Source organism: Panulirus ornatus, chromosome 34 (assembly GCF_036320965.1).
Source record: "Panulirus ornatus isolate Po-2019 chromosome 34, ASM3632096v1, whole genome shotgun sequence".
NCBI classification, from domain to species: domain Eukaryota; kingdom Metazoa; phylum Arthropoda; class Malacostraca; order Decapoda; family Palinuridae; genus Panulirus; species Panulirus ornatus.
Window position 1 is genome coordinate 12,421,355 of NC_092257.1, and position 12,150 is coordinate 12,433,504.

Consider the following 12,150-nt stretch of genomic DNA (forward strand, 5'->3'; position numbering starts at 1 on the left):
GCTTGGCCTTCAAGTCCAAGGCCTGACGCCGTCGTGCTCAAAAGTCGTACCTTCGTGCTCAAGGGTCGTACCGTCGTGCTCATGGGTCATACCATCATGCTCAAGGGTCGTACCATCGTGCTCAAGGGTCGTACCTTCGTGCTTCAGGGTCGTACCATCGTGCTCATGGGTCGTTACCACCATGCTCAAGGGTCGTACCATCGTGCTCATGGGTCGTTACCACCATGCTCAAGGGTCGTACCGTCGTGCTGAATGAGGCTAAACTTTAAAATCCTCTTCGTCACAGTCACCACGCCCCTGACCTAATGACTCCTCCCCCCGCAGCGCCGCAGGAGACGCCCTTCCTCCTGCTCACACACGCCTTTAAACACCAAAATCCCACAAGGGGCTCAACACCTACGGTCTCTGCCTTTCCCCACTATACCTTCTATTGTGTAATCCTTGACCCATTACTGTCCCTGTGATAAAGATTCTCTCTCTCTCTCTCTCTCTCTCTCTCTCTCTCTCTCTCTCTCTCTCTCTCTCTCTCTCTCTATCTCTCTCTCTCTCTGAGGATATATAGGCTGTTATACTTTTACGCTGATTGGACGCCATGTAACGTCAAGATAGAGGGGGAGACATTACTATAACAAGGGGTTGCAACACGCATGGCGTCTACCCCCCCCCCCCTCCCCCCTCGCACCCCGTCACACGTAACTACATGATCGTAATCGACCAATTGGCTTCCTCTCGCATGATATAGCAGCTTGGGAGCCGAAAATAGACCCCCAGGGCGTATTTCTGGACCGTAGTAGAAGCCAAGTCACGGATGCAGGCAGGTCGTGGAGGTCTTCGGCGCAGGAGTACTCTCCTTGGAATCTTAAACACAAGTCCTCCCGTTCGATGCCAAGATTCCCCAAACGAACTGGCGCCTTCGAGGCCCCGAGTCTCAAAAGTTCCTGACGGAGACGGAGTTGGGTGAAGTAAAGTTCAACGACAGGAGGTGTGTTGAACGAATCAATGGAGATATATAAACGTTGATACATACGGCTGAGTCGTGTAAAATATAGACGCCAGGTTTAAACGAATGCAGAACGATGCATGCGGACGGTAGTAATGATGAGGATTAACGAGAATGTCAACAGTTGGGTAAGTACAGGGAAAGAGAGGCCCTCAGAGTGGTGACCACCAGTGACCTGCCACTAGTGACCTCGTAAGATAAGCCAAGCAACGTTTTCCCCACAGATAACAAAGCTGACAGAATGTCAGGTTTCACGACTAGAAGAAGTATACCGTAGAAAAACGAATGACGTAATACCTACTCTTACACAACGCTCGAGTCGGATCTCATTTAGAATGTGCTGTTCACTTCCGACCTCGAAACTTGCCACAGACGAAGAAAAAATTAGAACGCATACAAAGAGGAGCAACGCAGCTAACTATCGTCACTCCGAAAATATAAACATTAGGAAGGAAAGACCAAAGGATCGGATATCATTTGTCCTTTGAGAGAATGTAGACTCAGACGAGATCTAACACTACTCAAAACACTTTGCAATTGTGACAGTATATAATCTCGCAACGATTCCATCGCATTAGATGGAGATACGGTAGCCAGAAATGAAGTAGTGAAGAGATGCGGTGGAAACGCACACTAAAGTCTTGTTTTTATCAGCAGTAGACTTATCGAATTTTGTAACAACCTGTTATCAGTTATTATCAACGTGAAGACTAATTAGTGCATCAAAATCATGGATAAAGAACTACGTAAATGATATCTCTCATTTATGGATGATCCTGTTCGAGAATGGCAGTATAATATGCACGTATTTGGTTTGACTTATAGATATGAGGCCAAAATAAATTCTCCCTGAAATTTCCGGAGTCTGATATAAATATATATTTTTTTCTCTATGTATCATTTTGTGTATTTCCATGATACTATAATCTTTATGAGTTATAATTCCATATACCTATTATCCTACTGGTTTATGCGCCAGGCGGAGTGGCGGGTGGAGGGGAGCCTTGTAATTTACTATCCTGTCTCAAGTCTCGATCGATTAGGGATGACGTATGATATCACCGTCTTCCTGCAGATGGCCTCCTTGTCGTTGACCAAGGGTCGGCAACCCGCGGCTCCCGGCGCACTTTTACCCTCATTGCGAAAAAAAAAACAAATTATTTTCTTACGTAATTATTGGACATCAGAATTACCCAGACGCCACACATTAAAGCCGCGTTCGTACAGGTATATGGATAATACACGTAATGTTGTATTGATTAATGTTTGATTACTCCCTCTTGATGGATGTTCGATTACTCCCCCTTGATTATATATGTACAGGGTTCCTTCCCTTTGAGGGCATAGGGCTACAGCCGATGGCGATATAATTTGCTCATGACGGACGAAGATTCGTGTGTTAACGACTGGGCAGCAGTGATGTGGCGCAGACCGGTCACCTTGCTTTCGTTACAAAGTTCACCATAAGAAACACACATTGCAGGTTATCATCCACACACACACACACACACACACACACACACCACACACACACACACGTGGAGGTTTGTTTGTGAACTTTGCTTACTCGTGGGAGTTCGACTCGATTACGTGCATCATCTTCATAATGTATTTGATGAGAGGGAGTCAAATGATAATATGCGAGTGACTAATCGTGGTAGAGGGTGGTGGGATAATGAATGCAGGGAGAGACCGACTCGAAAGACGGGACACAGGCAGGATTCTTCATTGTATACGTGTACCAGAGGTCCCCTCTCCTTCCCCACCCAAGGCTACTCTACCCCGTATCACCATTACAGAGCGAAAGGCATTATCTCTTCGTTGTACATCACGTTATTCATCAGTAAGCAGACTCTCGAAGCTCTGTCACACGATTGGTTTAGAGTGGTAATGGAGACGGGCGTAGGGGAAGGAGGCACTGCAGGGGTGTTCATCCCCTTTCCTTAAAACGTGTCGAGATTACTCCCTGTGATTTGCTCTCGCCTCCCAAGCCGTCATCCATGTAATAACCTCAAGTGTCATTCTTGTTCACCCAAGGTCAACAGCCAATTAGTGAGAAACCAGATTCAGATTTAAGCGTGAGACATAACTTGCATCGTAGAGGAGGGGTGGAAAATGGCTTTTAGGGAACTAGAGATGAAAATAAAGAAAATGATAATCATTAGACGGAACGTTTCTCGTCAACCTATCTGTAGTACAATAACGTACGTCGGCTTCTCAGGTTTGCACGTCGTACGATCCGTTTTCAGGTAGTCCGGTACGTCGGCTTCTCAGGTTTGCACGTCGTACGATCTGTTTTCAGGAAGTGAGGTACGTCGGCTTCTCAGGTTTGCACGTCGTACGATCTGTTTTCAGGAAGTGAGGATATTGTGTCCCGGAAGTTTGTGAGTATTGACACAGCTCACAAAATCACGGTGGGTACAGACATTCCACTTCCTGGTGTGCGACGCTTCGCATTGAACTGACCTTATCAGAAAATTACCAGGTCCGCAGAACGTACCGCTCCTGATTCTATAGAACTTTTCTCCCTCTTTTTTTATAGCGCGTTTGAGCTAAAGTTCTGGCACTGTTTGGCCACAGAAACGGAGACAAGTTTGCTGCTTCCGACCATGAAAATGTAGAGAGGCATAGATGAACGCTAGCCTATCAGCAGCACTGCTGGACGGAATCGCTCGATCGTGAAACACGAGACGAAACTGTGTTGGAAGATTGGAATTCATCACCGGACGTCTACAGATGAAACAGGATGAGGTTCGCGTTTGGCATTCACTCCGTTTACTCTCATGATGAGTAAACGACTTTGTCGTTGTACGTCATGAGGAAGACGAATGAGAAGGCGATCCGTAAGCTGGGAATCATTGTCGATTCTTTTTGGAAACAGAGTACAATTCCATGAACCATTCTACTCATATGAACTAATTCTATCAATTCAAATAGTAAAGAATTATTTTGGGAACTTCATATCAGTATAGTTAAGAAGCAAAAGAATGAAGTCATGTTTCGTTAATTCTAATTAATCTTTAATGGTGAATTCGTTACATGACATTAGAGACCTGTGAGACGGGTTGCCGACCCTTGTCAAAGACCATCAGGTCTTTTGTTATCTGGTTTTCTTCGTGCTCACAACAAGTGTCTTATAAGAATACCATCCAAATTGGTATCGTTTTTGATGAAGACCCCATCATTAGATATCTATCAAAGCTGTATGTTAAATATGACCCCAGAACAGATGCGTGTTAAGGAAGACTCCCAGAACAAATACATGTTGAGGAAGACCCCCAGGACAGGTGTAGGTTAAGGAAGACCCCCCAGCACAGGTGTAGAAAAAGACCCCCCCTCTCCTCCATGCAGGGGTGCAGCCTGGGGCTATGGGTGACTGACTTACCTTTGCAGGTGGGGCACGTGAGTCCTCCTTGGTTCTGCAGTAGAGACTCAGAGAGCGACTCCATCAGGTCCATCACCCCTGCCAGACGCTGTAGGCAGAGCCGGGAGTCAGGGCCTGCTGCTGCTGCACACACACACACACACACACACACACACACACACACACACACACACACACACATCATGGCTATAGTTGATGGAGTCAACTTAGCAAGACGAGGGAGTGTCACGCCGGTTACCCTTGTGAAAGTAAAGGGTTAACGGATCTGGTGAAGGAAATTTGCATATTACGGGAGGTGATGGCAGGTACGGTACTCAGTCAAACAGGAATTTTAAGGACGATTCATAGTGAGACACTTTATATATCTGTCGCATGATGCATGGGGTTCCTCATGAGTTTATGAACCTTATGAATACGGAGGTACGACCCTTGAGCACGACGGTGCGACCCTTGAGCACGGCGGTGCGACCCTTGAGCACGACGGTACGACCCTTGAGCACGACGGTACAACCCTTGAGCACGGCGGTGCGACCCTTGAGCACGACGGTGCGACCCTTGAGCACGACGGTGCGACCCTTGAGCACGACGGTACGACCCTTGAGCACGACGGTGCGACCCTTGAGCACGACGGTGCAACCCTTGAGCACGACGGTGCGACCCTTGAGCACGACGGTACGACCCTTGAGGATGATGGTCTGGCCTTTGACATGACCCTTTAGGATTATGATGTGTGATGGTGTTAACTGTTCGAGAGTCGAGGCCCCACGAGTGTAGGACTCCCTCCTTGTACAGTAGAAATGGATAACTACAGATAACAGAAGATCTACGACGAGGTTATCTGCTGGGGGACAGTACATGGGAAGGACAGATAACAGAAGACCTGCTGGTGCATGACGAGGTTATCTGCTGGGGGACAGTACATGGGAAGGACAGATAACAAGAAGACTTGCCTGAACAGGTCAGAGATAAGGATGAGTCACACATTAAGAAGAACCTCAGATAAGGATAGGTCAAAGGTGAGCACAGGCCAGTAATTAACAACTCCGAGGCTCAAAACGCGTTCTGATCATGCGTCTGGGTGATGACCAATCATAGGTCAGGACAGTAGTGCATGACGGGTCAGGAGCAGAAGGTCAGAGGTCATCACGGGTGGCTGGTCAGCAGTCAGGAATGGTCCAGGCAAACAAAGCTCACCCTCGAGGTGGTCATGGGGGTGGAGCACGCCATGGGGGAGGGAGGGAAGACCTTGTGGGGGTGGGTGAGGACGGGGGTGCAGGGAGGACATGTGGAGCGGGGGAAGACTCGGTTGGTTGGTAGGGGGAGACTTGGTTGGTTGTCTGGGGGGAAGGGGAAGGGGAAGGGGGTGGGGATCACACGGTCAATACCACCACACCTCGTCACACACACACACACACACACACTTAAATCTGGTCCGCTTAATGGATGGTGAAATTCAACCCCAGAAAGTGGGAACAAGTAATACTGGGGATGGGCCGCGGAGAAGGAAGGCTTCCATGCCATGTTCACAGGAAGTGACCTTCACGACCTTGTGTGGGTGTGAGGGACCTGACCTGCCGGGCATTAACGTGACGCCTGATCTGTTGTCAAAAGCTGCACATCAGGACAACTGTTGGAGGAATCTAAATTTACCCTGTGGTAGATATCAGACTCTCCTCCATGTATATTGACGAGGAAATGTCTGGTGAGCCGTTGATAATGTGTATGTATTAGACCAGAACTACACCGTGTTCGTCACGTCTGGTCAACACACATAAAGAAAGACGAGAGATGTCACTCAAGGTCCAGAGAACAACAGCTGCTAAGACGTTGTCTGGTTGAGAGAACTGAGCCAGGATGAGAGTACGAGGGCTGGCACATACGTTGCCATCTGTGGAGGAGAGAAGAGAGAGGAGTGACCTGATGCCACCCTTCCAAGCTTTCTTTAAGATCACTTGGATGATAATGTTAAGTGGACAGTCATTCCTGAGTTGCGTTACCAGAGTAAGCAAATACCATGTCGAGAAGCTGATGAGTAAAGGACATACAGGGGTACAGGTTCAGTGTAAGGGGTCGTGGGTGACTGGAGGAGACTGAACCAGGCCACAGCACTGACAACCGTCGTCAGTTCCCAAAGACTTGGTGGCGTGGAAACTTCAACTGGAGATGAGTCGGCCCCCCGCGAGTGAAGACCCTCTGAAAACCCCGTGTGGTAGATCCGGAGGGAGGAGAGGTTGGGGTTCCTCCCTTCCCCCGTGTGAACGGTGTACCCTCAAGGACAGACTGACGATGGTCCCATTTACACATAGCCGCACTCTGGCGGCCGTGCATGATGCTCTGAAACTGTAGCCCTTAAGGCAGTCATAATGCAGGGAACTTTGGGGTGATGTTAACACCCCTGGGGTGATGCTGGCACCCTTGGGGTGATGCTGACACCTCTGGGGTGATGCTAACACCCCTGGGGTGATTCTGACACCTCTGGGGTGATGCTGACACCCCTGGGGTGATGCTAACACCACAGGGGTGATGCTAACATCCCTGGGGTGATGCTGACACCCCTCGGGTGATGCTGGCACCCCTGGGGTGATGCTGACACCCCTCGGGTGATGCTGGCACCCCTGGGGTGATGCTGACGCCCCTGAGGTGATGCTGGCACCCCTGGGGTGATGCTGGATAGATGGAATGAGTGATGAGATTACAAATGCTGATAGTAAACAACAAGTTTTGAAAGGAGTGACAGTAGAGAAAGATGCTCCGAGGTAGCGATATACCTGGTGTGTAGAGGGAAGGGAAGGGGTTCATCTTATCTCGCTATATCACGTTTTGAACCATTCCAGCCCGCGTTCAACCTACAACGCTTTGAATTTATGTTACAGCTCTCGAGTACGAGGGTATGACCCTCCAGCACGACGGAACGACCCTCCAGCACGACGGAACGACCCTCCAACACGACGGAACGACCTTCCAACACGACGGAACGACACATCACCACGACGGAACGATCCTCAAGGTATGATGACCTGATCTTTGACTTAGTCCTTAAAGGTTAGGTTTAACATCCACGTCGTTGTGCCCGAGGTCAGGTCTTACCATGTGCTCAAGGGTCACATCGTCGTGTTCAAAGATCGTGCCGTCGTCCTCAAGGGTCATGCCGTCGTGTTCAGGGATCGCACGACGTGCTAATGGGTCGTACCGTCGTGTTCAAGGGCAGTACCGTCGTGTTCAACAGTCGTACCGTCGTGTTCAACGGTCGTACCGTCGTGTTCAACGAAAAATTCCGAAAATTGGTTTGTCGAGGACAATTTTCGCGTGGAAGAAATGATACAAAAAAATGTCAAATTTCCCAATTTCTTGTTTACCAATTACTGCCATCACGAATCACCCTTTTGTTGAAATATAATGGATTTCTTCGCCCCTGGTATTTGATTTAAAATCTAACCAGGCTGTTTTATCACTGCGAATAATATTTCATACTACTTACTGGAAAAAAAAATTGTGTTGTGTGTTAGCATGATTTCGTGGTAATAGAATATCAGTATGATTTATTCATCTATTTTCTTATATATATATATATATATATATATATATATATATATATATATATATATATATATATATATATATATATATATATAAAATTCAGTCCCTGCCTTCGCGAGGTGGCGTCAGGAACGAACGAACAATGGCCTCCCTACCAACCATCCATTCTCAAGCTGTCATGTATAATGCACGGAAACCAGAGTTTACCGTCCACAGCCAACACCCACAGTCTACCTTGCGGTTTACCTTGACCGCCTCACGTGCCCTGATGCAGTCCATTAACAGCACGGCGGCGCCCCAGTCCTCTCTATCCAGTGCAGGCCTCTCACCCTCCTTAGTGTTTCGGGCCCTCAGTATTCCAAACCCTCCCTCACTTCACCTTTCCAACCGCCCGTCTGTGTCGCTCTCCCTCACTCCCTCTTATCTCGGACACACCGCCAGGGCGGCACTCAGGACTGTGTTGGAGCGCCCTGGGCGGTAATCACGCCACCAGACCTGCAATTGCTTAAACTCAGAAGCAAAACGAGACTTAATCACCGTTAGAATTAAAGCACAAATCTGCATCACACAGCATTGTCATTTCCAGGCAGCCTTTACCCCCATAAGTGACGACCAGCCTCACTGGGAGCAGTGTGAGACCAGAGCATGACACTCATTCGTGTAGTTATGACAGAAGCAGCTGTTTACATGACAGTATTACACTTTACTGTCACCACAGTTTACATGGCAGTTTACCGCATGGTCAGTTAAACGACCAGACTTTACCTGCGACCCTCGTCACTCACAAAGTTATAGATGGGGGAGTCGTCGAAGTGATCCTCACGCTAGATGTCATGTTCTAGACGAGAGTCACGCGCGTGTGACACTCACCTTGAGGGACAGCCAGGAGCGCCGTGAACGTGTGACGCAGTCACCTTCGGCCGAATCTGCCTGCCCGGGCTCGAGTCACACTCGAACCATCCCGCCTCACACCTGCACCTCGTTGCATCACTTTACACCGAGCGTAAACGCTGTACTTTGTACATCCTTCTTCCAGACCCTCCCACCATCCTCTCCAGTCTTCCCACCAGAGCCGTGTTGTCTGCAAACAACGACTGGTTCACCTCCTCCCACCATCTGAGGCGTCTTGCTCCTCGCTCCACATTCCTGTATCATTTCCATTCCTCCCCACCTCGTCCGTAAGCAGATTAAACAGCCAGGGTGACATCACGAAACCTAAATGCAGACTCCATCGTCGCCGGAAGCCACTCACTCACCCTCCTCACTCCTTCCATGGGCACAGGTGAGCACCCCCCCCCCCCCTCTCTCTCTCTCTCTCTCTCTCTCTCTCTCTCTCTCTCTCTCTCTCTCTCTCTCTCTCTCTCTCTCTCTCTCTCCTTGCTCCTGTATTTAGTAACAACATTTACGTCATATATCCATAACACGTACATTGATAATAATCATAATGATAATAATGATAGTCATAATAACAATGATAGTTTGGCCATGAAGAGAATGCATGTGATGAACATTATAAGTAAAGTGGGCGACGCGTCAGTTTTGAGTTGCCTCAGAACCTGTGCTGCTGAGGCTTTCCATATTTTACTTGATTATGGGAGAAATTTAGCGGCCCGCTACAGCAGTCGTGTACGACCATTAGCGGCTGTTCGTAAATTGTTCTGGCCGTCTAAATCGTTGTTTATGTGGCCATGTGTCTCGCGCGTCTGTCTCAGGTTAATCTGAAAAAAAAGAAACACACACACACACACACACACACACACACAGAAATTACCGTCCGTCACACAATTCCTGAATTACAGCAAAGTTCAGTCATAAATATTACATAAATGTTACAAATGCAGTGATAACACCGGCCAGTGTCCCTGGAAGAATGACATCCAGTTTTCTGTTTTACAGCAAGTGATTGTTTACGTTTGATGTGTTCACAGGAGATCTGGCGTGCTTGCATGACCTTTGACCCCTGTGCACCTGACCTGTGACTTCAGTGAACGTGATGTTTGACCTCCAGTGAGTGATTCTGACCTTTGTGTACATACATCAAAATCTTTTAAGCGCCTGTAGACATGACCTATGACCTACGTATACATGACTTTTGACCTGTGTAGAAGTTACTTTTGACCCCCTCGTGCCATGATCTGGAGCCTTTGTGCACGTGACCTGAAATCCTTTGTACGTGACCTGAACTCTTGTGTCCATGACCCGGAACACTGTGCATCTGACTTGGTCCTGTGTACGCCTGACCTGTGACCTCTGTGCACACCTGACCTGTGGCCTCTGTGTCCACCTGACCTGTGGCCTCTGTGTACACCTGACCTGTGGCCTCTGTGCACACCTGACCTGTGACCTCTGTGTACACCTGACCTGTGGCCTCTGTGTACACCTGACCTGTGGCCTCTGTGTCCACCTGACCTGTGGCCTCTGTGTACACCTGACCTGTGACCTCTGTGTCCACCTGACCTGTGGCCTCTGTGTACACCTGACCTGTAGCCTCTGTGTACACCTGACCTGTGACCTCTGTGTACACCTGATCTGTGGCCTCTGTGTACACCTGATCTGTGGCCTCTGTGTACACCTGACCTTTGGTGTGTGAGTTTGTTGAGGGGGAAGGGGGGGGGGGGAGGAAGGGCCACCATGGTGGAGGTGGCAGGAACCCAGGTCCTGTCACGCACGCCAAATCCAGTGTGGGTTATGTGTTGTCATGCATCATTCACCGGTGTGATGGCCAGCCCAGCTGCGCCTCCTGGCCCGGGTGAGTCAACACACACACACACACACACACACACACACACACACACACACACACACACATGCACACACACATGCACTTTTTTACCTTTCGTACCTGCTCGCCTCTTGGTCAGTTAACATGGCAGCGTCAGGAAATCATAACTAATACAACAGCCTTCGAGAGAAAAATATATCCTCGCTTGTCTCCGTCTTCTGTTCGTGTGTGTGTGTGTGTCGTGCACGGTCCAGGAGGGACAACGAAAATATGGAGTAAGATTGGCTTGGAAGAGTTGGAGGAATGAGTCTCATGAGGATAGTGGACGAGGTGTAGAGGTGTGGGTAGTGATTGTACTCAGTGCCCTGCTTGATGAGGAAGGGAAGCGGATGCGTCGAACAGATTTCTGTCCCACACAAGAACTGAAGACGAAGAAGAAGAAGAAGAAGAAGAAGAAGAAAATAAGAAGAAGAAGAAGAAAAATAAGAAGAAAAGGAAGAAAAAGAAAAGAAGAAGAAGAAGAAGAAGAATGGAACAGAGAGAATCATAAGTGAGTTTCAGTTGTATTTCAACGTTTAGGTTAATGTTTGAGCGCACATTGGGACGCTAATTTCATGTACGGACGGTGGTAAGGCGTCGGCGAACAAGATTGTTGTTAACATATTAAAGCCAAGCATAGCCTCTGAGGATCAAAGATAAATGAAATTATTCTCCACAAAAGTCAACAAATATGTATCTTACATATTTGTATTATAATTCATTGTCATAGATGTTTCCTCGGGTGACCAAGTATTTCTGAAGATATACAGATTGATGCTGGTAAATTTTCCCGTGTTTAAGAGATGATGACCCGTAAACATAGTTAGATAGTCTCCGCATTATTCATATATTATTTTGGAAGCAGGAGAATGGTAAGATGGCGGGAAATATTTTTGTACGTGTTTCTTTAGCGTAACACAGCGGCCATGTTGGTACATCAACACTACTGCTGTGTTGGTATACTTCCTGTGCTGTGTTGGTACATCACCACTGCTGTGTTAGTACGGCACCACTGCTAGGTTGGTTCACAGGCACTGCTGTGTTTCCCCCACTACCTCTCCTGTGTTGACTCGCCAATACTATTACGTTGGACCACTACATCTGCTATGTTGGCCCTCTACCTATGCTGTGTTGGCCCGCTACCTCTGCTGTGTTAGCTCTACCTCTGCTGTGTTGGCCCACTACCTTCTGCTGTGTTGGCTCACCACAGCTCCTGTGTTAGGGTAAACTCCTATCATAGCGGTATACATTCCGAGTATTGCCCACCCAGGCCAAGGCGTAACTGGTTCTGTCCAGATTCGCGACTCAGAGCCAATACCCACCACACTGGAGCTTTAACTGATTTTACTTAATTTATCGGCTAAAGGCAGCCTTTGCCACGCCTCACGCCCTCCACCCGCTGGCTACAGACGGCGTCAGTGACAATACGACACTTGATTACGACGATACGACACCCTTGAGTACGAC

The 12,150-nt window shown here is 48.3% G+C and overlaps 1 protein-coding gene across 2 annotated transcripts in view; it reads right to left on the bottom strand.

Moving 5' to 3' along the window:
• LOC139759854 (probable E3 ubiquitin-protein ligase HECTD2) overlaps window positions 1–12,150 on the bottom strand; it is a 54,559-nt gene that overhangs the window by 34,715 nt on the left and 7,694 nt on the right. Inside the window, exon 3 of one of the 2 annotated variants that reach the window (XM_071682359.1) lies at window positions 4,386–4,473. The exons of the other annotated variant lie outside the window; for it this stretch is intronic. Coding sequence (XP_071538460.1) covers window positions 4,386–4,473 — 88 coding nt within the window. The remainder of the gene's footprint in view (window positions 1–4,385; window positions 4,474–12,150) is intronic. 2 annotated transcript variants of the gene reach the window in all.